Source organism: Lithobates pipiens, unplaced genomic scaffold (genome assembly GCF_037356315.1).
Source record: "Lithobates pipiens isolate NorthernLeopardFrog02 unplaced genomic scaffold, aLitPip1_a1.2 Scaffold_16, whole genome shotgun sequence".
NCBI lineage: Eukaryota > Metazoa > Chordata > Amphibia > Anura > Ranidae > Lithobates > Lithobates pipiens.
In genome coordinates this window covers 164059699-164084376 of record NW_027507748.1, presented here as the reverse complement: position 1 = coordinate 164084376, position 24678 = coordinate 164059699, and the positions used below count along the sequence as shown (strand labels likewise).

Here is a 24678-nt window from a genome sequence, read left to right as displayed (position 1 = left end):
ATTGTCAAGAGCCGAAGAAATGTAAAAACATCAGGTTAGCAAAAAAACAAAACAAAAAAAAACATTGTTAAAATAATTTTATGTTATGTTTTAATGAACACACTATTTTTTGTAGGCGTTGGCTCAGGAGCTGTTCCCTTATGAAACTTTGCTTACTTAATGTCACCGTTTTTAACCTCTGCCATTAATAGGAATTGCAAGAGGTCTGGAAAAAGCACAAATTTTTTCATGCAAAATTTTAAAGACAGGTCACCTCTTTGCAACAACATCCAAATGTGCATTCAATACTAACTGGAGGTAAGCACACTATAAGATTCCATGGTTTCACCAATGTTCCAGTCTCAAACCATTTAATGGCAGCACAGAGAAGATTCGGGATCCAGCGATAAACAAATACCAAAAAGCTTTGTTCCATAAGACAACTCAAACTATGAGACCAACCCTTTAAATCAGCGGTCGCCAACCGGTGGTCCGTTGACCACTGATGGTGCATGAGAACATTTTGGTGGTCCCCAGGGGTTCTGCTGCAAATCAACATTGTGGCGGATGTATACCCCCCAATGTTGCTCTCAATGCGCACTCACAGTCAATACAGTCAGTGGGCATTGATACCCAATGCCACTTCTGTTGTTCCAATAGTGCAGTGGAAGATGAAGAAGGAGGGAATTCCAATGGCAGCGCTGATCACAGACTGTGGGAGGGAGCATGGAGCTTGAGCACATGGCTGTACAAGGTGGGGAGATCCAATGATGAGTCTGTGTAAAACAGCAGTGTAATACAGAGGTCGGGGGGGGGGGGGGGGGTGGTTCAAGGGAGCTTGATCACTATGCATATAAAGCAACAGTGTGATCCAAGAGGAGGGGACAGAGATCCGGAGCATTGTGTGTATAAGGCATGTAAATTTCGTGTTAGTGGTCCACGGAATTCAAAATTGTGAGTTTAGTGGTCCATGAGGTCTGAAAGGTTGGCGACGACTGCTTTTAAATAATAGTTGCTATATATACTTATGTTCAATGATAAAAAGGTATGGGGTTTGATGGTAACACAGAAACAACCACTTACCTAGTCACCAATTCTTGCTCTTTCAGGTCACAAATAGGATCCAAATTGTTGATGTATATTTACACAGCAACATATGAAGCCAACCAATCATGAAATACTATATTAGGATTTTTCTTGGATTACATGTTTTAGGTGGTGGGATTGGCACATTAGATTATTTCCTGCTCTACCAAAAATTTGTGAGGCGAGAAAAATTTCATGCGACTTTCAATGCAGCCTTGTTTTCTAGGGCCATTATCAATGACTATAAATTGTAATGCAAGGCTGATCTCAAGTTTAAAAAAAAAAAAAACAACTTACAATTCTTTAGTGTTTAATTTTTATCTGATATTCAAACAAAATGTGGCCTTATGGACCTTGTTCTTGAATCTAAAGATCATGCCTTTGTATTGATAGAAAGACATAGTCAAATAATGTCTCACTTGTTCCGGTGTTAATATTAGGTTCAAAGTCAATATAAAACTGAAAAGGATAGATCATTTTCATTCAATCCAGCTTCTTTTCCCTTGTGCTCAGTAAACAGGTTCCTCCTAGTCATGGTATTCGTTTGTTCCCTAACTTGTGATAAAATCTTTAATGCATTTGCTGAAATCCAATAGACTCTTATCTACAACAAATAAGGTCATGGGCTAGTTGGACAGAGTTCAAGCAGCTGAAAATTGTAAAGAAGCAAGCTTCTCTTCTGTAACATGGGCAGTTCTCATTGAACCAATACTTGATGTCAGCACTTTGTGACTTAATCTGCCTAAATAACGAACCTGTTGTAATCCAAAATACTCAAGGTTACAACAGATATTAGAACTGGCAAGATAGCAGATTTCAGTCAGTTTAAAGAGTTTCAAGCAGCAATTTCTTCTCCTCAGACATGGTTTGGCCCATCATTCAAATCGCAATTGATGGTGCAGCCAAAAATAAACAAGGTAATTAACAATGATGACTGTACAAGAGTTAGAATCTTGTTTTTAGAGTAAGACCATCTTAGCACGTTGCAAAGTTTCCACATATTAGAAAGAATTTGATTGACATAGTCTGCGATTCATTTCCAGAAGTCCACCTCATGGAAACTTTTGTAAAATTTCTCCCTTTCTTTGGGGAATAAAAAAACAACATTTATTCAATCATCAAATCCTAAAACTGCTTTCCAAAGGTTAATTGGGGTGTGAAGTCATTGGGCGCGTAGGCCATTCCCAAATATGTTTTCTGCAAAAATTGTTAGGCTTGGATGGAGTGTGTTCATATGATCCGCTTGTCACGTCATGTATGAAGGGGGCATGACCTTTTAAGTAAATACTTAGAAGTTCTTGATTTCTGTTTTAACTTGCTTGAAAGACTGATTTTCTTCCTTGACACAGATTATGCTTCGTTCTTTTATAATGAGCCCCGCTTTCCGCTAATAGCTCCGATTTTTTATGCTTCAATGCTACAGTGCCACCACTCACTGAATTTTTTTATCCATCTGTGAACATTTTTGCATTGTGCCAGCATGTTTTAAAATGTGATATTTCTCCCGTCTTCACGGGAGAAAGAAGCATGAACTTTTACCTCAGCCTCACATAAAACCCAATAAAAAATAATAATCAAGAATGGGATTAAGCGAAAATACCTATACTTATCCAACGATTTCTTCAAATCCAAATTAACGACGATAGATTCTTTTTCAGAAGTGATCTTCAATACACCTTTTGGGTCTGGAGTTTGGGGACTTTGACTTCTCAGATGGAGTGGAGAAATTGGATCCTTCTGGTATTCATCTTCTTTTCTCCCTTGGTAATCACCTTCTTTTCTTATCTTTTCCTTGTGCTTATGGCTTGCCTGCTTCACGTCAATATCATTTTTGGAAACTATATTATTGTCATGTTTTTTTGAACTGTATTTGGACAATGGCTCCAAAGACCTATCATCATACCTCCTCCTTTCTCTGCTACTATCTGATATTTTGTGATATTGAGAAGTTTTGGTAGATTCATTTTTTCTCTCTTCATGCCAAGTGTGCCTCTCAACATGGTTGTGCCTTTCGGCATGTCCATCTTCCAACATAGGCTCAGTATATACATCTGTTGGTGATTGATGACCATAATCATATTCGATTTTGATTAAGGCTTCTGAATGTTTCTCATGAACAAATGGAGTAGGATCTCTATACTCCATGTCCTTTGACCACTCTTTGGTATAATATGTCCTTTCTGGATGGTCATCTTTCCAGTGGGAGCTTTTCAGAGGTGGTCGGAAGTCATGTCGCTCCGCTTCTCTGGCTCTCTTATGATGTGGTTCATGTTCTCTGTAATCATCCTCAGGATACCTATTTACACAAATCATCATTACATTTGTGAGCAGAATTAACAAAGATAATTCAGTGTCTATGTTTCAGCAAATATGGCTAGAAGGAAATAGCTATGTGCATATGTTACCTCTTCTGAAATGACTTTCGTTCATGTTCATCAGGTCTTCTTCTATGTGGTGACAAATACTGGTTTGCTGGATCATGCTGATTCCAACAGCCATCATTTTCATGCCAGTTCTTATTATGGTCTCTGTTGTATGGTCTGTGAAAGTTGTTCCCACGTCTTGCTGCTTTAAAACCGTTATTATGTACCATGGGATTATCACCATTTCTTTCATGATTTCTGTGGTTATGGAAGTTTCTAGTATTTTCTCTGTAGTTTGCTTCTTCAGGAGATTTTAGTGGGAATCTTCTATTGCTTTCGCCCTTTCGCTCAGGGGAGTACGCTCTCTTCGGTCGATTTATTGCCTCGAAAGGGGATCTTCTTGGATTGGTGTCAAATGTACCTTGCTCAAACAAATTATCACCAAAGTGACTGTAGGAATCAAATCTGGAATTGTTCTGCCTATGCTGATCATTCTCCCAGTGTGTTGATCTCCTTGAGTCTCTATGGAAGTCATTGCTATTGTGGTAATAATCTTGTCTATGTCTGTTACGCTCTGGACTTCTTTGTGAGGGTGGTCTACAAAAAATATAATAATAATAATAATAATTAGGCATCTGTACCTCTGAATGTGTTGACATTTAGTGCGTAATATCCTGTTTCATAGTGCATGCAGTATTTTTATAAGCAGAACACACAAACATTATTAAATACTAATCCTACCCCACACATTACAAAAATGTGAACATTTGCCACTAGTCACAATAGATACCTAAAAGAGGGATCCACCTAAAACTATCTAGGAACTTGGCATCAAAGACCCCCACCTTGGGTCTGTTTGTGATAGAAGGCACTTTGCTGTCAGGTTAGATTTCGGCTCTCCATCTGGGGGAGACAATCTCATTATACTTCTAGAGATTCCACGTGGAGGCCTGGAATGAACATGCTGAATCTTGTTTGTTCTATTTTCCTCAAAAGGATCTGACAGTGTGATTGCTTTGCTCAGTTAAAGCCGAACTCCAGGTATGATCTTTATTGCATTGTTACATTGGTCCAACATGGACCAATGTATCTCATACCCCCGATGGACCACCGTTGAAGGTGACAACAGCCACTTCTTCTACATTGATTGTCAGAGTCTTTAGGCATATTTACATTGACCCAAGCTGGAACAAAGTACCCACTGTATGCTATAAAGATCATAGCTAGAGTTCAGCTTTGAAACTGGCAATACACTGATCGGAATTCGGACGGTTTAGCAGAGACCGGACCAACTTTGATTAGTGTGTGGTCATCCCTGCTCGCCAGAAGTCAATTGTTTTGATCAACTTCTGCAGCCGCTGATAAATGTTTTCTGACAGCAGCTCCAGCTCTCAGAATACAATGTCCCAGTGGAGGGGGAAAGTCCTTCATCCACCTTCTTTGTATATATGAAAGAATCAGTTTTTTTGTTTGTTTTTTTGTTTAGCACACTGAAAAAGAATTAACAGTGTGTGGCCAAGTTAAGGTTAAATAAACAGAAATTTTCACCCCTGTTTGCCCTAGCCCTGGAACCATTGACGGAGACGGTGAGAGCGTCGCCATTGATATGCGGATTTATGAGAGGCCCCGCAGTTGATAAAATATCACTATATGCAGATGAAACTTTCCTATATCTGGGAGATACTTCACCTAATTACAAAACGTGATTTCTTTAATAACACAATTTGGCACCTTCTCTGGTTTCTCCATAAATTGTAGCAAGTCAGCCCTCCTACCCTTGGATGAGCTCCCAGCACCATTGCCAGAGTTTGCCCGGTCTCTACAGGTAGTCTCCTCCTTTAAGTATCTGGGAGTACAGGTCACTCCGGATACCTACAGATACCTAACCCTGAACTCACTCTCTATTATCACTAAGATACAAACCAAGTGCAGTGCCTGGCGTAAGCTACCCATTTCTATTACCAGGAGGACAATTCTTATAAAGATGGTATGGGAACCTCAGCTATTATAAATAATACATAACTCCCCACGATGGATCCCATGTAGGTGGTTCACACGCATTCACACTATATTTAGAAACCTCCTTTATCCACGCTGCAGTATAGCAAAGACCAGGGGGGTTGGCAGTTCCTAACATGAGACTATTTCCTGGCCTCGCAGCTTCAGCATCTGGGTAGTTGGGGAGGAATCGATATGACAGACCAAATCTGCAACATACTATTTCATGACACATGGGACCTCTATGCAGCTTCACATCTTGAGGCAGATCTCCCCCAGCACCCTAAACCGATGCCTACCATACACTTACTGTCCAAAATATGGGGCCTCACTAAACATAGCTTAGGTATGAAGGGCTTCACGGTACGCACTCCACTGTGGCACAATCCTCGCCACACGGAATTGCAGAAATTAGAGGGATTTCAGTCTTGGGAGGCTAAGGGCATTAGGTACATATCACAACTCTACACGCAGACCATCTTTAAATCCTTCACTGATTTACAGGTGTTCGTGCTACCAAGAAATAACTTTTATAGCTACCTCCAACTTCGGCATGCTGTGCAGTCTATTCGTTCTACACAGAACCTACCGCACCTTGGTGCTGCTTCACAGATGGGGCAGGAGGGAATGGGGGCAACGGGGATCTTATACACCTGATGTGGCGCTGCCCCAAACTATTCAGATACTGGAAGGAGGTAACTAATACCATATCATCGGTCTACCAATCCACTGTTCCGCTACACCCTGTCACATTATTGCTGGGCGCAGTAGATGAGGAATTTTTCACCCCCCCCCCAATTAATGTAGCGGTTTTAAGGTTGTTGTATATAGCCCGCAAGCAGATAGCTCACCTATGGCTATCACCGCATAGTCCAACAACGAAGCAGTGGATTGAACAGGTAAATAATACTCTAATTAAAGAAAAGCTATCAACGCAGAAATTAGGCAAATACGTTCTATAAAATCTGGCAACCTTGGTTGGACACCCCGGGACTGGCACTTTCTCAGCTAATTCCCAATGAATGAATTTCAATACGTCCTTCCTTATTGGTCAGCCAGCGGTATGAACTGCTGTGACCCAACAAAGTCCAAGTTGTGATGAGAAGCTTCAGTTAGTTTCCCCTTCCCGTTGGAAGGTAGTTATTTCAATCACAGTATCCTTTTATTTACGACTACCAGTGTTCCACTTATATTCTTACCAACTTGCTAGTGATATGTATGGGGCTAAAAGCAGATACAGAACATACCTGTTATAAGTATTTTGTTAGAAATGTCACGTCTGAGTTCCATGCTTTAGGCCAACACCTGTATACTATAATGTTACTAATGTACACCCTGAAGTTATATTGCTATATCGGTTTATATTGTACACCTGATTTTGAGACACAAAAAAAACCTTTCCGATTTAAAAAAAATATATATAACTTATAACTTAACCACTTGAGGACCGCCGTATTGCCAATGTACGTCAGCACAATGGCACAGGCAGGCACAATCACGTACATCTACGTGATTGCCTTCCAGCGGGTGGGGGGTCCGATCGGACCCCCTCCCGCTGGTTACGGCGGTCCGATTCGGTCCAGGAGCGCTCCGTGATGAGGGGATGGCCGTTGGTTTTCGGCCACCCCCTCTGGATCGCTCCTGGCCAATGAGAAGCTTCCTCCCCTGTGTATTGTTTACACAGGAAGGAGGAAGTGATGTCATTCTCCTCGGGGCGGTCTTTTTGACCGGACTACGAGGAGAAAAGTAAAAGTAAGTGTGCACCAACACTACACTGACATGTAGGTACACACAGGCACACAAACCCCCCCCCGATCCCCCCCCCGATCGCCCCCCGCCCCCCCTCCCCCCCCAGTCACAGTGTCACTGATTGCATTGATCATTTCTTTACTGATCAATGCATTCAGTGTCAGTTGTGACAGTAAAAACTGTCAGGACAGTTAGTGTTAGGTCCAGGGTAGCCCCCTATCACCCCCCAATAAAGATTTAACCCCTTGATTGCCCCTAGAGTTAACCCTTTCACCCCCTTTTGCCAGTGTCACTAAGCGATCATTTTTCTGATCGCTGCATGTGTCGCTAGGTAGCTAGTTATTTTTTTAGGTTCACCGCCAGGTTTTTATATCGCTAGGTACCCCGATATACTACCCAATAATGGTTTTAACCCCTTGATTGCCGCTAGTTAACCCTTTCACCCCCTTTTGCCAGTGTCACTAAGCGATCATTTTTCTGATCGCTGCATCAGTGTCGCTACAGTCGCTAGGTAGCTAGTTATTTTTTTAGGTTCACCGCCAGGTTTTTATAGCGCTAGGTACCCCGATATACTACCCAATAATGGTTTTAACCCCCTGATTTCTGCTAGTTAACCCTTTCACCCCCTTTTGCCAGTGTCACTAAGCGATCGTTTTTCTGATCGCTGCATTAGTGTCGCTACAGTCGCTAGGTAGCTAGTTATTTTTTTAGGTTCACCGCCAGGTTTTTATAGCGCTAGGTACCCCGATATACTACCCAATAATGGTTTTAACCCCCTGATTTCTGCTAGTTAACCCTTTCACCCCCTTTCACCAGCGATCACAGTATAAGTGTCACTGGTGATGCTGGTTAGCCAGTTAGTCATTTAGGTTCCCCGTCAGGTTTTTATATAGCGCCAGGGACCCCCATATACTACCTAATAAAAATTTGAACCCCCTGATTGCTCCTAGTTAACCCTTTCACCACTGATCACCGTATAAGTGTTACGGGTGACTCTGGTTAGTTTGTTTTTTATAGCATCAGGGCACCCACCATTTATTACCCAATAAAGGTTTAACCCCCTGATCACCCGGCGGGTGATATCAATTAGGTTTTAGGGTCAGGGTCTGCGTCGCCCCAGGCAGCGCTAGGTTAGTGCCAGTACCGCTAACACCCACACACAAAGCATACACCTCCCGTAGTGGTATAGAATCTGAACAGATCAATATCTGATCTGATCAGATCTATACTAGCGTCCCCAGCAGTTTAGGGTTCCAAAAAAACGCATTGTTAGCGGGATCAGCCCAAATACCTGCTGGCACCTGCGTTTTGCCCCTCTGCCCAGCCCACCCAAGTGCAGTATCGATCGATCACTGTCACTTACAAAACACTAAACACATAACTGCAGCGATCGCAGAGTCAGGCCTGATCCCTGCCATCGCTAACAGGTTTTTTGGTAGCATTTTATATTCAAATCCGGAAGGCAGTGCTTGGTTTTCGGGGTCCCGTACGTGGCTAGGCTCCCAAAAAGTCCCCCACATGTGGTATCCCCGTACTCGGGAGAAGCAGCAGAATTTATTTTGGGGTGTCATTTCACATATGCCCATAGCATGTGTGAGCAATATATCATTTAGTGACAACTTGGTGCAAAAAAAAAAAAAGTTTGTAATATTCCCGCAACTTGTGGCAAAATATAAAATATTCCATGGACTCAACATGCCTCTCAGTAAATAGCTTGGGGTGTCTACTTTCCAAAATGGGGTCATTTTGGGGGGTTTTGTGCTATTTTGGCATTTTATGGCCTTCGAAACTGTGATAGGTAGTGAGGAGTTAAATCAAAAATTTGCACCCTTAGAAATCCTGAAGGTGGTGATTGGTTTTCGGGGTGCCGTGCGCGACTAGACTCCCAAAAAGTCCCACATATGTGGTATCCCCATACTCGGGAGAAGTAGCGGAATATATTTTGGGGTGCAATTCCACATATAACCATGGCATGTGTGAGCAATATATCATTTAGTGACAACTTTTTGTAAAAAAACTTTTTTTTTTTTTTTTTGTCATTATTCAATCCCTTAGGACAAAAAAAATAAATATTCAATGGGCTCAACATACCCATCAGCAATTTCCTTGGGGTGTCTACTTTCCAAAATGGGGTCATTTGGGGGGGATTTGTACTGCCCTGCCATTTTAGCACCTCAAGAAATGAGATCGGCAGTCATAAATTAAAAGCTGTGTAAATTCCAGAAAATGTACTCTAGTTTGTAGACGCTATAACTTTTGCGCAAACCCAAAAATATACGCTTATTGACATTTTTTTTACTAAAGACATGTGGCTGAATAAATTTTGCCCTCAATGTATGACTAAAATTTAGTTTATTCGATTTTTCTTATAACAAAAAGAAGAAAATATCTTTTTTTTTCAAAATTTTCGCTCTTTTTCCATTTATATCGCAAAAAAAAAAAAATCGCAGAGGCAATCAAATACCATCAAAAGAAAGCTCTATTTGTGGGAAGAAAAGGACGCAAATTTCGTTTGGGTGCAATATTGCATGACCGCGCAATTACCAGTTAAAGCAGCGCAGTGCGAAATTGCAAAAAGACCTCTGGTCCTTAAGGTATTTATTGGTCCGGAGCTGAAGTGGTTAAATTATATTCCTTGTTATTGTGAACCCCTGTGGTAGCTCATCTCTTCCAAATCCAAAACCTTTTAGGCATTATTTGTAATTCCTATTAGAAGCATTGAAATAAAAGTGATCTAGGTATTAGGTTATGACAGCCTGCACCAGGAATGTTAATCTACACAGTTTATGCCCCAAGAGAATATATTGCACAATTCAGCCATATATCCTGACCTGCAGATGGGTCACTGATTTTATAATGTAAGGAATCCCATGGGAGTCCATGTAACTATGCATTGTACCCATGTAGTATATAAATCCCTTGCTCTTATTTACCTGGGTTTCCACCTGGGGGATCTTGATCTTGATTTTGCCATCTTCTAAATTATGACCTGAAAAAGAAATATCTTTAACATTCATGACAAAATATCTCTGCAACATAGCTCTAACCACTTGCCTACAGGGCACTTACACCTACTTCCTGTCCCGGCCATTTTTCAGCATTGTCGCACTTTGAATGACAATTGCGCGGTTATGCTACACTGTACCCAGATGACATTTTTATAATTTTCTTCAAACAAATAGAGCTTTATTTTGGTGGTATTTAATCACTGCTGGGTTTTTTTATTTTTAAAAACAAAAAAAGACCAGAAAATTTGAAAAATATTTTTTTTTACTTAGTTTCTGTCAGTAAGTTTTGTAATTAAGTAATTTATTTCCTTCACAGATATGCGCTGATGAGGCAGCAGTGATGGGCTGAACTGGGCTGAACTGGTGGCCATTGATGAGGGGACACTTATGGGCACCGATGAAGAGGCACTAATATGCCGCACTTATGGGCACTGACATGTAGAATTGATAAGCACTGATAGGTGGCACTGATGGGCAGTAATAGGTGGCACTGATGGGCACTAATAGGCAGCACGGATAGGCGATACTGATGGGCGACACTGATGGGCGACATTGATGGGCATTGTTCGGCAGCACTGATAGCCAGCACGGACTGTCATCACTATTGGGCACTGATTGGTGGCCACTGATTGCTGGCAGTGGTCGGCACTCATCGCTGGCACTGATTTGTGGCACTGGTGTCGCTATTGTAATCAGAGCACTGATGATCAGTGCCCTGATTACATGTGTAAATGTCTCCTGTGAGGAGATGCCGCTGCTCAGCTCTCCTCGCCACACACTGTCTACCGGCATCTCCGTGTTTACATGTGACCAGCTGTGATTGGACACAGCCGATCACATGGTTAAAGAGCCACGGATGTGGCTCTTTACAGGAGATTGGGGTCTGCGCGCCCCCATGAGAGCGGCCGTTCTGGGACGCCCTCATATGACGACGTCCCAGAAGGAGAACCGCACCCCCCGCCGTCATTTGATGGTGGGCGGGCGGCAACTAGTTAAAGAACATAAAATAATATAAAAATGAATATAATTATTTGCATGACTCATGTATACTGATTATGTGGGCATGATAAATAACAAAATGTTAGTAAGCACAGAATTAAGTAATTCTATATGTCAGCACAGTTAAAGGAAATTAACTTAATTTGTAGAAAAAAAATATATAAATATAGTTTTTTTTTTAATGAATACATTTTATCATGCCAGCCCACATGGATTTGAGAAATATCAGTTACCCTGCAGTGAGTTTGGCATGTTGCTGCCTTTTGCGTTTAACCACCAGTCACCCATAATCTGTAGATTAACATTCTGGAGGTACAGTTCCCTGTGCGTTGGGAACTTTAATTTTAATTCCAGCCGAGAACTAGGATCTTGAGTGTGTGCGCGCTCCTGGTTCTAAGAGTGTGATGCCACCGACAGCTACAAGTCTCAGACTAATGATCAGAAATAAATCAGAATGGTTCCCAATCATGGAAGAAGTACAGTATTTGAAAATCATGTATATAAATAAAACCTATTTTGTGTAAATGTGAATTAAATTTTCAGCTTATAATAAAAACCATAAGCATAGTTTTATAAGTAAGTGAACCAAATAAAAAATTTTTATGCCTTTAAAAACACTGTAAACTTTATTTAGGTAAGCAAATTAGTCATAGTCAAGTTATAGATGATACTGATGATATATTTAGGCTGGGCATCTAGACACTATATTATTATAGTTATTATTAGTATTATAATACAGGATTTATATAGAATAGGCTTCTCTAAAGAGGAGGGTTTTCAGTGATCATCTGAAAGCTAAAAGTAAGAGATAATCGGACAGCTTGGGGTAAGGAGTTCCATAGGATTGGAGAGACTCTGGAAAAGTCTTGGAGGCGAGCATGGGAGGGTGATGAGCGAGTTAGAGAGCAGGAGGTCTTGAGAAGAATGAAGAGAATGATTAGGTTGGTATATTGAGACTAGGTCAGTGATGTAGTTGGGGGCAGAGTTGTGGATGGCTTTGTAAGTAGTTGTTAGTATTTTGAATTGAATTCATTGGGTGAGTGGAAGCCAGTGGAGAGATTGACAGAGGAGTAGCAGACACAGAGATGGATTGAAGGGGGGATAGACTGCAGAAGTTTAGGCGAGAGATGACCAGGGAGTGAATTAAATGCTTTGTTGTGTCATTGGTTAGAAAGGGGTGTATTTTGTGGATGTTGGAGGCTGAGGTGGCAAAATTTGGACAGTAATTGGGCGTGGGCCTTAACCACTTCAGCTCCGGACCAATAAACACCTTAAGGACCAGAGGTCTTTTTGCAATTTCGCACTGCGCTGCTTTAACTGGTAATTGCGCGGTCATGCAATATTGCACCCAAACGAAATTTGCGTCCTTTTCTTCCCACAAATAGAGCTTTCTTTTGATGGTATTTGATTGCCTCTGCGATTTTTTTTTTTTGCGATATAAATGGAAAAAGAGCGAAAATTTTGAAAAAAAAAGATATTTTCTTCTTTTTGTTATAAGAAAAATCGAATAAACTAAATTTTAGTCATACATTGAGGGCAAAATTTATTCAGCCACATGTCTTTAGTAAAAAAAATGTCAATAAGCGTATATTTTTTGGTTTGCGCAAAAGTTATAGCGTCTACAAACTAGAGTACATTTTCTGGAATTTACACAGCTTTTAATTTATGACTGCCGATCTCATTTCTTGAGGTGCTAAAATGGCAGGGCAGTACAAATCCCCCCCAAATGACCCCATTTTGGAAAGTAGACACCCCAAGGAAATTGCTGATGGGTATGTTGAGCCCATTGAATATTTATTTTTTTTGTCCTAAGGGATTGAATAATGACAAAAAAAAAAAAAAAATTTTTTTTACAAAAAGTTGTCACTAAATGATATATTGCTCACACATGCCATGGTTATATGTGAAATGACACCCCAAAATACATTCTGCTGCTTCTCCCGAGTACGGGGATACCACATGTGTGGGACTTTTTGGGAGTCTAGTCGCGCACGGCACCCCGAAAACCAATCACCACCTTCAGGATTTCTAAGGGTGCAAATTTTTGATTTAACTCCTCACTACCTATCACAGTTTCGAAGGCCATAAAATGCCAAAATAGCACAAAACCCCCCCAAATGACCCCATTTTGGAAAGTAGACACCCCAAGCTATTTACTGAGAGGCATGTTGAGTCCATGGAATATTTTATATTTTGCCAAAAGTTGCGGGAATATTACAAACTTTTTTTTTTTTGCACAAAGTTGTCACTAAATGATATATTGCTCACACATGCTATGGGCAGAAGTCAAATTACACCCCAAAATAAATTCTGCTGCTTCTCCCGAGTACGGGGATACCACATGTGGGGGACTTTTTGGGAGCCTAGTTAACTAGCTACCTAGCGACACTGATGCAGCGTTCAGAAAAATTATCGCTTAGTGACACTGGCAAAAGGGGGTGAAAGGGTTAACTAGCGGAAATCAGGGGGTTAAAACCATTATTGGGTAGTATATCGGGGTACCTAGCGCTATAAAAACCTGGCGGTGAACCTAAAAAAATAACTAGCTACCTAGCGACTGTAGCGACACTAATGCAGCGATCAGAAAAACGATCGCTTAGTGACACTGGCAAAAGGGGGTGAAAGGGTTAACTAGCGGCAATCAGGGGGTTAAAACCATTATTGGGTAGTATATCGGGGTACCTAGCGATATAAAAACCTGGCGGTGAACCTAAAAAAATAACTAGCTACCTAGCGACACATGCAGCGATCAGAAAAATGATCGCTTAGTGACACTGGCAAAAGGGGGTGAAAGGGTTAACTAGCGGCAATCAGGGGGTTAAAAACATTATTGGGTAGTATATCGGGGTACCTAGCGCTATAAAAACCTGGCGGTGAACCTAAAAAAATAACTAGCTACCTAGCGACTGTAGCGACACTAATGCAGCGATCAGAAAAACGATCGCTTAGTGACACTGGCAAAAGGGGGTGAAAGGGTTAACTAGCGGCAATCAGGGGGTTAAAAACATTATTGGGTAGTATATCGGGGTACCTAGCGATATAAAAACCTGGCGGTGAACCTAAAAAAATAACTAGCTACCTAGCGACACTAGCGACACATGCAGCGATCAGAAAAATGATCGCTTAGTGACACTGGCAAAAGGGGGTGAAAGGGTTAACTCTAGGGGCAATCAGGGGGTTAAATCTTTATTGGGGGGTGATAGGGGGCTACCCTGGACCTAACACTAACTGTCCTGACAGTTTTTACTGTCACAACTGACACTGAATGCATTGATCAGTAAAGAAATGATCAATGCAATCAGTGACACTGTGACTGGGGGGGGAGGGGGGGCGGGGGGGGGATCGGGGGGCGATCGGGGGGGGTTTGTGTGCCTGTGTGTACCTACATGTCAGTGTAGTGTTCGTGCAGACTTACTTTTACTCTTCTCCTCGTAGTCCGGTCAAAAAGACCGCCCCGAGGAGAATGACATCACTTCCTCCTTCCTGTGTAAACAATACACAGGGGAGGAAGCTTCTCATTGGCCAGGAGCGATCCAGAGGGGGTGGCCGAAAACGAACGGCCATCCCCTCATCACGGAGCGCTCCTGGACCGAATCGGACCGCCGTAACCAGCGGGAGGGGGTCCGATGGGACCCCCCACCCGCTGGAAGGCAATCACGTAGATGTACGTGATTATGCCTGCCTGTGCCATTGTGCTGACGTACAATGGCAATACGGCGGTCCTCAAGTGGTTAAAGAAGATTCAGAGTCCAGGACAACACCTAGGACCTTTGGCATGCGGGGATGGGCTTATGGTTATGCCATTGATTTTGACAGAGAGATCAGAGACGGGGGGGGGGATAATAAGTTTGGTTTTGGACCGATTAAGTTTGAGGAAGTGGTGCGACATCCAGACTGATATATCTGATAGTAAATTAGTGATACGTGAGGAGACTGAAGAAGTGAGCTGAGGGGGAGAGAAATATCAGAATTGGCCTGGATGGGAAGTGGTTAGTTAACAGCGATCACAGGTCAATTGGCTTCAGTATAAATCACACAAATAGGAAACATAAGGGGAATACAAAAAGACACTGAATTTCAAAAGAGCCAACTTCTCTAACCTACGGACCAGCTAGAAAGCATAAATTGGGATAAAATCTTAGGAACAAAGAACACGGAGGAGAGATGGGTTTGCTTTAAAAGCATATTAACCACTTCCCGACCAGCGCACGACGATGTACGTCGACAGAATGGCACGGGCAGGCATATTGGCGTACGGGTACGTCCAATATTCGATGCCGCCCTGCCATTGGGAGCGCGCCGCCAGCGGCGCGCTGCCGCGCTGGTTGGGACCCCCGTGAGTCCGGTCGCGGGACCCGCGGACTCGATCGCCGCGGGCATCCCCGCGATCGTCTCACGGAGCGGCCGAATAGAGCAAATGCTGTGTAAACAACATTTGTCTATTCTGCCTGTGATTGGAGCAGAGATCAGTGTACACTAAATGAAAGCCCAACCCCCCCCACAGTTAGTAACACTCCCCTAGGAATACTTAACCCCTACACTGCCACCCACTGGTTAACCCTTTCACTGCCAGTGTCATTTACACAGGAATCACTGCATTTATATAGCAGTGATTACTGTATAAATGACAATGGTCCCAAAAATGTGTCAAAAATGTCCGATGGGTCCCCCACAATGTCGCAGTCACAATAAAAATCGCTGATCGCCGCCATTACTAGTAAAAAAAAAAAAGAATAAAAAATTATTAATAAAAATGCTATAAAACTATCCCTATTTTGTAAACGCTATAACTTTTGCACAAACCAATCAATAATCGCTTATTGCGATTTTTTTTACCAAAAATATATAGAAGAATACGTATCGGCCTAAACTGAGGGAAAAAAATGTTTTTTTTATATATTTTTGGGGGATATTTATTATAACAAAAAGTAAAAAATAATGTGTTTTTTTCAAAATTGTCGCTCTATTTTTGTTTATAGCGCAAAAAATAAAAACCGCAGGGGTGATCAAATACCACCAAAAGAAAGCTCTATTTGTGGGGAAAAAAGGACGTCAATTTTGTTTGGGAGCCACGTCGCACGACCGCGCAATTGTCAGTTAAAGCGACGCAGTGCCGAATCGCAAAAAGTGGTCTGGTCTTTGACCAGCAAATTGGTCCGGTCTGAAAGTGGTTAAATAAGGGCATTAGCTAATGCATCCCATTGGGTAATAAATTTAAAAGAGCAAACAAAAGTCCTGGATGGCTTAACTCCAATCTTAAAATGCATATAAAAGCAAAGGAGAAGGCCTTTAAAAAATACAAGGTTGAGGGATTATCCTCAGCATTCAGACTTTATAAAGAATGCAACAAGAAATGCAAGGGTACAAAAGGGATGGCTAAGATAGAACATGAAAGACACATAGCGGAGGAGAGCAAAAAAAATCTCAAGAAATTCTTTAAGTATGTAAACAGTAAAAAAGGGAGAACAGACCATATTGGCCCCATAAAGAATGAGGAAGGACATCTGGTTACAAAGGATGGGGTGATGGCAAAGGTATTGAATGTATTCTTCTCCTCAGTCTTCACGAGGGAATTGGGGGGGCTTCAGTAACCAAAACTGCAGTGTTTATCCTCATGACACATCACAGGAAGCACCTCCATGGTTAACAGAGGACAGAATTCAAATTAGACTTGGGAAACTTAACATTAATAAATTACTGGGACCAGATGGCTTGCACCCAAGAGTACTTAGGGAACTCAGTCAAGTAATTGCCAGACCATTGTTCCTCATTTTTAATGACAGTCTTTAAAAAGGAAATACATCCATGGGAATTACAGACCAGTTAGCCTAACATCAATAGTATGTAAACTCATGGAGGAGATAAGGGACTCTATATACAAGTTTTTAGCAATGAGAACGGTATCATTAGCAGTAATCAGCATGGATTCATGATGAATCGTTCTTGCCAAACCAACCTATTAACCTTGTATGAGGAGGCGAGTTGCCATCTAGATAAAGGAAGGCCCGTAGACGTGGTGCATCTGGATTTTGCAAAAGCATTTGACACAGTCCCTTATAAACATTTACTTTACAAAATAAGGTCCGCTAGCATGGTCCATAGTGTGAGTATATGGATTGAAAACTGGCTTCCAGGGCGAGTTCGGAGGGTGGTGATAAATGGGGAGCACTCGGAATGGTCAGGGGTGGGTAGTGGGGTCCCCCAGGGTTCTGTGCTGGGACCAATCCTGTTTAATTTGTTCATAAACGACCTGGAGGATGGGTCAAACAGTTCAATCTCTGTATTTGCGGACGATACCAAGCTAAGCAGAGCAATAACTTCTCCGCAGTTTCAATTTACAAGTACCGTACTGGTGACCCCACAATAGGGATAAAACTTTTTCGCAGAAGGGAGTTTAACAAGACTCGTGGCCACTCATTAAAATTAGAAGAAAAGAGGTTTAACCTTAAACTACGTAGAGGGTTCTTTACTGTAAGAGCGGCAAGGATGTGGAATTCCCTTCCACAGGCAGTGGTCTCAGCGGGGAGCATCGATAGTTTCAAAAAAATATTAGATAAGCACCTGAATGACCACAACATACAGGGATATACAATGTAATACTGACATATAATCACACACATAGGTAGGTTTGATGTCTTTTTTCAACCTCACCTACTATGTAACTCAATGCAGAGGATTAACCCCTTAGGCCGCGTACACACGGGCGGACTGTTCGCCCAACTTTGTCCGCTGAACAGTGTTTCAGCAGACAGTCCGCTCGTGTGTGGGCTTCAGCGGACTGTTTCAGCGGACAGTCTGACGAACAAAGTTTTTCGGAATTTCCGTAAGACTGTCCGCCCAAACTTGGTTTCAAAGGACAGTCCGCTCGTGTGTAGGCTCGTTCCACAGACTAAGTTTCGCGCATGCTCAGAAAGGATTTACACTGCGAAGGTTGCATTGCAGTGTATTGGACGTCGAATTTCTCGTCCCGTCATACGTGCCGTTCACGTCATCGCGCACGCTTTCAGCGGACTGTCTGCTCATCGTGTGTGGTCAAGTCCGTTCATGCAAATTTTGAGCGGACTGTTTGTCGGATTGTCTGACGAACTAAGTTGGGCGAACAGTCCGCCCGTGTGTACGCGGCCTTAGGTTCTACAGTGAGTATAACAAGCATGCTTTACTGCATATACAGACTGATTTTACTGTTGTGGGTTTAGTAACACTTTAATACCTACTTATCTAGAGGTCCTTTCCCCTTCTTTATTTGTTAGTTACCAAGATAGACTATGGGACCATAGAGCAGTGCCCATGATTGCAACTAAATGTGCCCTGCTTGCTCCACACAAACAAGGGAAGGGTAAAAGCAGTGGTTTGGGAGCTCATGCAGAATGTTACAAGGTGGTTGAAAAAAAAAAAAAAAAAAAAAAAACAGTGTAAGCAATAATTTTATGAAAAATACATTACAGGGCCACCAGGTAGTATATGCGTATGGATTCTTTTTTATTTTTAGTGTAATTTTAATATTTAAATTTGAACCTACAAAAGACATTAAATACCATATATGCATTTGACAAATTTTACAAAGGACTGCAATTCATTCTACTCCCAAAGCAATAGCCAGTGTCTTTATGATTATATTAATTGTATGCTGGATCTATGCATTACATACAGCATGTCTGACGTTTATGGGATTGTGTCTTACCTCCGTTGACAGGCTATGTGCAAGTGTCACAGCTGTCAAGGTGTCTGGCAAAGGATGAACTTCCTTCATCGGGACGTTGTGTGCCGCCTTAGTCTTCAGCTATTCACAGTCAGCATGCCAGGCACAGGATCACCACAGGGGCCTTGTGTTGTCTTAGCTCTCAGCCTATACAAAAAAAAAACAATAAGAGTAATTTAACAACAGGGAATATTTCTCTTTATAACAATGAATGTTTATACTGTCTTAGAAGAGAAGCATGCTCTGCACTGGGTAGAGCAGGTGTTAGGAGAGATGTCTGGCACATACGAGGAGCTTTTTAGCTGTGCAGTATGCGGATACATGGAAGGCTGCTGACCTTACAACTTACGTTTGTTTGTCAGCTAGAACAAACATGCCCTTTCTTGTCATGGAAAGACATTTGTAGTGAAACAAGATATTGAGTTATAGGATAAGTACACATATAAAAAACTAAATAAATAAAGTCACACTAATGGCCAATGTCACTGTCATGCCAATCTGCCCTGGAGCAGATTTCATCCCTCTGCCAACTGAGTTGAAGACACCAACTTGTCATATCTGTACAGCCTTTCCCTCTGCTCAGACAGGTACATTCACACAGGACTTACAGATTGGGCCTTGTTTACATTTGCAGCTGGGAGGTGATAAAAAAAAAGTGCCTGTTTTTACCACCCCTCAATCACTCCCCTGTAAAGGCAGCAGGCAAAGTTGTACACCTGCTGCGACCGCAATCATGGCGTAGAAAAAAAATGATTTCTCTCAATTCCACTCTGCAGACAATACCACCTGCCAAATGCAATCCATTCAACTGAATTGCACTGAAAGTGTGCGGTGATACAACATAACACCTTCTCACTGCCTGTTAAATGTCCTCTGAAAAGCAATCCATCGTGGATCACTATTCAGATAGTCGCTTTTGCGTAAACAAGACCTGCTGTCTTGGTACACATTTTTACCCTCCAGATATTGCACCCAGGCTAAGGACAGGGAATGGCCTTGCTGCGCTGTAGACTGAAAAATCATAGGTGAGGCTAGGAAGAGAAAAACAACTTTTCTGATCATACACACATAATTAGGCCCCATTCACACAGGCAGAGTTTGCTGCTGCTGCCTGGTGCTCCGATCGATACTAATGTGTAGGTCAGTATATGCCCAGGATAAATGCTTACAATACAGACTGCTTGCGTTCCAGGCATTTGTCCCTGGGCACATAATGCCCTAAATGTTTATGCACTTTCCAGCTCCCATCCAGCCACAGAAGCTGTCAGCCTCTCATTGAGGTTTAAAGGCTTGCACAACTAAACGCCAGGGTCTTAAGCCTTGTACACACTTAGTTTTTTTTTTTGTTCAACCCAGCGGACTGAACGGAAAAAAAACAAAAAAAATATATAAATAAAAAACTGACAGATCATGTCAGACCCACTGTACTAACAATCTGATATTAGTATAGCAATCTCCCCTGCTGTGCTATTGTGTTTGTGGCCCCCCTCTCCAGAACACTCGTCAATGCTCTCAGCCATTTGCTGGAAGCGTTGATAGGGAGCCGGCCGGCTTCTGTTGGACCAATGCTGCCCGACGTTCGGCCCGTGTGTACTGGGCTTTATCCGCTGGTGCTAAATGCCTATTGTGTACGAGGTCAAAGGTAGCACAGTCAGCTCACACAGGAATTAAGGATCTCACTGGGTATATGGTGGATCAATAGGTATTTTGCTGTACTTTGAAATGTGCATGCATTGCAGAGATACACTGACTGTTTTCCATTATTCTCTCCCCAGATATACACTATGGGGGTTATTTACAAAAGGCAAATCCACTTTGCACTGAAAGTACACTTGGAAGTGCAGGCGCTCTAAATCTAAGGGGTACATCTGAAACGAGTGGAAGCTCTGCTGATTTTATCATCCAATCATGTGCAAGCTAAAATGCTGTTTTTTATTCTCCTTGCATGTCCCCCTCGAATCTACAGCGACTTTAATTCCAAGTGCACTTTCAGTGCAAAGTGGATTTTCCTTTAGCAAATAAGCCCCTATGGAAAAAAAACGGCGCACACAGAATCTGGCACGGTTGTGCATAGTACAAGCATAGTGCATAGTACAAGCTTAAAGTGTTACTAAACCCAAAACAGTAAAATCAGTCTGTATATGCAGTAAAGCATGCTAGTTATACTCACTGTGGAACCTAAGGGGTTATTCCTCTGCAATGTGTAAAAAGGCTGTTTGATCCTGTATGCCAAGATCCTCCCCTTCTTACATTGCCCCCAAAACATGTCCGGCTAGGACAAAGTAAATGGAGTCAGGCTGCACATGCTCAGTTTGGTGTGTATTGTTTTTTTTTTGGAAGAGTGCATGTGATTAGCACTGTCCAGACAGAGTGTCAGGGGTCCTGCATCCTGATAGGACAGCCAGTACAGTATGAAAGCTCTTCCTACAAGCTTTAACCAGGCACTGATAGAAGCCACACAACTGCATATACTGCTAATGAGAAAAGGTATCTAGCAGTTTAGATTTACTAAAAAGATTGCATTTCCATGTTCTGTGTACTGTGGGAGACGAGATATAGTGAATGCAGGGTCCTGGGTTTAGTAACACTTTAATTGAACAATCTGAATGGTTACTATGCACAGCTGTACCGAAGTCCGGGTGCACCAGTCTTAGAACATCAGAGAGAAGAGGAACACGCAGAGGCTGGAATGCAAATTAAAAAAATAACCAATTAAGCCTATGACACCACAATAACCTCCTCATTGTTCTAGCACACGGAAGCTAGAATAAAATAAACCTTTCCAGAGGGAGGCCTAAAGTGTTTTGACAAAGAAGGAAGCAGTGATTGAAATGGGAGCAGTTCCACATTCTTCAATGACCCGAGGAGATCACACCCACTTATGTCATTTACAAATGATCGCGCAGAGTGACAGATCTCCCAGACATTTTCTACACATGAGCTACAGCAGCTGCTCAGAAAATCATACTGGAAAAACAGGACGCCACAATTCGCAGACTTGGAACGATCAGTCGGAGATCAGATTTTCTGCTGGTCACTGATGCCATAAGTAAAGCTTCACAAGACAAGATTTGTGACACACAAAAAAATAACCGCCATGCGCTGCATTCAGGGGGGCCAGTAAAATGAATAATAATAATAATAACTGCTGAAATCCTGAACCAGTGAGCACTTTCCTTACAATGGGAGAGTAGTTCATATAGAACTGGGACAGCCTACTGGAAAACTAGCACTGCTAAATGGTGTTCAATTACCACCAAACATTCTCCGTCTTGGTTGCGGCTTCACTTGTATTGGCAAATTAAAAAAAAAAAAAAAAAAAAAACACACCTCTCTTTTTAAAGCGGAGGTCCACCCTAAAGTGGACCTTCCGCTCATTGGAATCCTCCCCGTTAAAAACAGGGGTTTAGTCTGCACACATTTGCAAAGGGGTGGGGTCCCTTCAGCCCGTCTGTCCTCCACCTACTCATCAGAATATATGTGCTTTCACTGCAGAATCACTCATCAGTCAGTGATAGGAACTACAGATACCAGGGTGCCTTGATGTGCAAATGTGTGCAGACTAAACCCCTGTTTTTAAACGCATACTGGTATACCCCCCATACACACGGTCGGACATTCCGACCACAAAACTGGTCGGATTTTGTCCGAAACTTGTGTTGCATACACACCTTTGCACAAAGTTGTTGGAAAATCCGATCGTTCTGAACAAGGGGACGTCAAACACGTACGTTGGGACTATAAATGGGCCAGTAGCCAATAGCTTTAGTCTCTTAGTTTATTCTGAGCATACACGCCGATTGGAATTTATGCGATCGGATTTTGTCGTCTGAAAATTTTAGATCCTGCTCTCAAACTTTGTGCATCGGAAAAAGTCAGATGGAGCCCACACACGATCGGTTTTCCAACAACATGATCTAATCGCACATTTTCGGTCTGAAAAAAACGATCGTGTGTATGGGGCATTTGACAGGTTGATTTGGTTGTCCATGAGCTGGTCAGTAAGCTTGGAATTTTTCCTTGGATTTATCCTTGGCCTTGTTTGTATTTTCTGTATGTTGCATTTCTCTTTCGTGTTGATGTTATTTTTACCAAGCTTAAGGGGGACTGTTGCAGCCCCTGAAACACATTGTTCATAAACATCTTGGGTCAACTTGATTAAAGACTAACTACAGGTTTTGGCCCTTTTCACATGGGTTGGACTCTGGCAGCAGATCCACCTGCTCAGCTGGGAATCTGTATGCTGAGCAGGTGGATGACAGGTCTGTGCCCCCTCCGCTGATGCAGAGCAGACATGGACACAACACCGCTATTCTCTATGGGTTGGTAGAATGTAAATGGCCTGCCTGTCCATTTCCATCAGACTGTCATCCGATCTGATCTGCCAGACGGATGGGGTCAGAATTGGATGCCGACGAGTGTCAGCAGACATCCGCCACTCCATACAGAACAATGAATGCTCCGTCAATGTGAAAGGGTCCTTGAAGAACTTTAGTTTGTTTGGACCAAACAAATTATTTTCTTCACCAACACATGCAGCTGTTTACTAAAACAGAGTTAGGCTTTAAAGTGGGTGCCCCCTAAAAAAAAATTTAAAGTCAGCAGCTACAAATACTGCAGCTGCTGATTTTTAATAATCGGACACTTACCTGTCCCAGGGTCCAGCGATGCGGGGGAACGAAGCCCCCCCTCGTTCCCCACACCACTCGCGGCGCCGTCATTCTTAGCCCTTGTACACACGGTGGAGATTCAGACGGAATGTGTCCTATCGGACCGTTTTGTCGGATATTCCGACTGTGTGTGGTCTGCATCGGACAGACCAAGTTTTCCAACTTCCCGGTAAACTTTTCAGACATAATGCTCCAATCATGTGTAGCCTACTCCGACGGACAAAGTGCCACGCATGCTCAGATCAAATTCCTAGACCAAAGCTATTGGCTACTAGCCTGAACGTAGTCCCGTCGTAATGAAATAACGTCATCACGTTATGTACAATCGGATTTTCTGACAATTTAGTCAGACCGTGTGTATGCAACATCACTTCCGGACCTCTTCCGGAATTAAGTAATAACGACGGATTTGGTTGTCAGAATCTCGAGCGGCCGTTATTTGCCGCACAGTCATCTGGGACACGTGACTGGTCCCAGATGACTGTGCGGCGTGAGGGGAAGTGATGTCACCAGCCCGGGCAACGAAGAAGGCAGACTACGAGGGACCCCCTAGCAACAGGCATTTAGAGGTGAGTAAAAAAATGTTTTTATTTTTTTTAAGAATTTTAAACTATTTTTTATTTTTTGTTGGCAACACCACTTTAAGGACCAAGAAACTTTTTTTTCCATACTCAACAATCTGGCAGATGTTTGGCACTCATATTGTTTTGCTGTTGATATAAGATTATGAAATCATCCAAAAACCAAGTAAATAAATGCATTTACTATATGTAGGAGCCACTGGAATATTGATACTTTGCAAGAGCAGAGACCGAAACGTTTTAATCATACATCCAATCAGGATTTTTAAAAGTCTAGAAAAAAAAAAAACGGGAAAAAAAAATAAAAATAAACGAAAACACATAACACAACTGTAATATCATCGGCAATAAACAACTAATGCACCTCTGTAAAGAAAACTTCTAGTTAAACGTTTGGCGAAGGAAAAAGTGTTTTCTATTCTAAAAAGACCAATGCTGTACAAAACAAAGTAAAAGCAATGTCACCATTTGTCTCCAAAGAAGTTTATAATAATTCTTGTGTAACTACAGGACTGACATCTCAAATTATGCAGGGAATTTCCCAAG

The 24678-nt window shown here is 42.2% G+C and overlaps 1 protein-coding gene across 2 annotated transcripts in view; it reads right to left on the bottom strand.

The window, feature by feature from the left end:
* The window catches only part of BCLAF3 (BCLAF1 and THRAP3 family member 3), a 151587-nt gene that overhangs the window by 65326 nt on the left and 61583 nt on the right, over window positions 1–24678 (bottom strand). Inside the window, exons 2-5 of one of the 2 annotated variants that reach the window (XM_077480736.1) lie at window positions 18864–19028; window positions 10109–10164; window positions 3471–4025; window positions 2666–3361 (exon numbers count right to left, since the gene is read on the bottom strand). In XM_077480736.1, the coding sequence (XP_077336862.1) occupies window positions 2666–3361; window positions 3471–4025; window positions 10109–10149 (1292 nt within the window). In that variant the 5' untranslated portion in view covers window positions 10150–10164; window positions 18864–19028. The remainder of the gene's footprint in view (window positions 1–2665; window positions 3362–3470; window positions 4026–10108; window positions 10165–18863; window positions 19029–24678) is intronic. The other variant, XM_077480737.1, reaches the window with a different exon arrangement.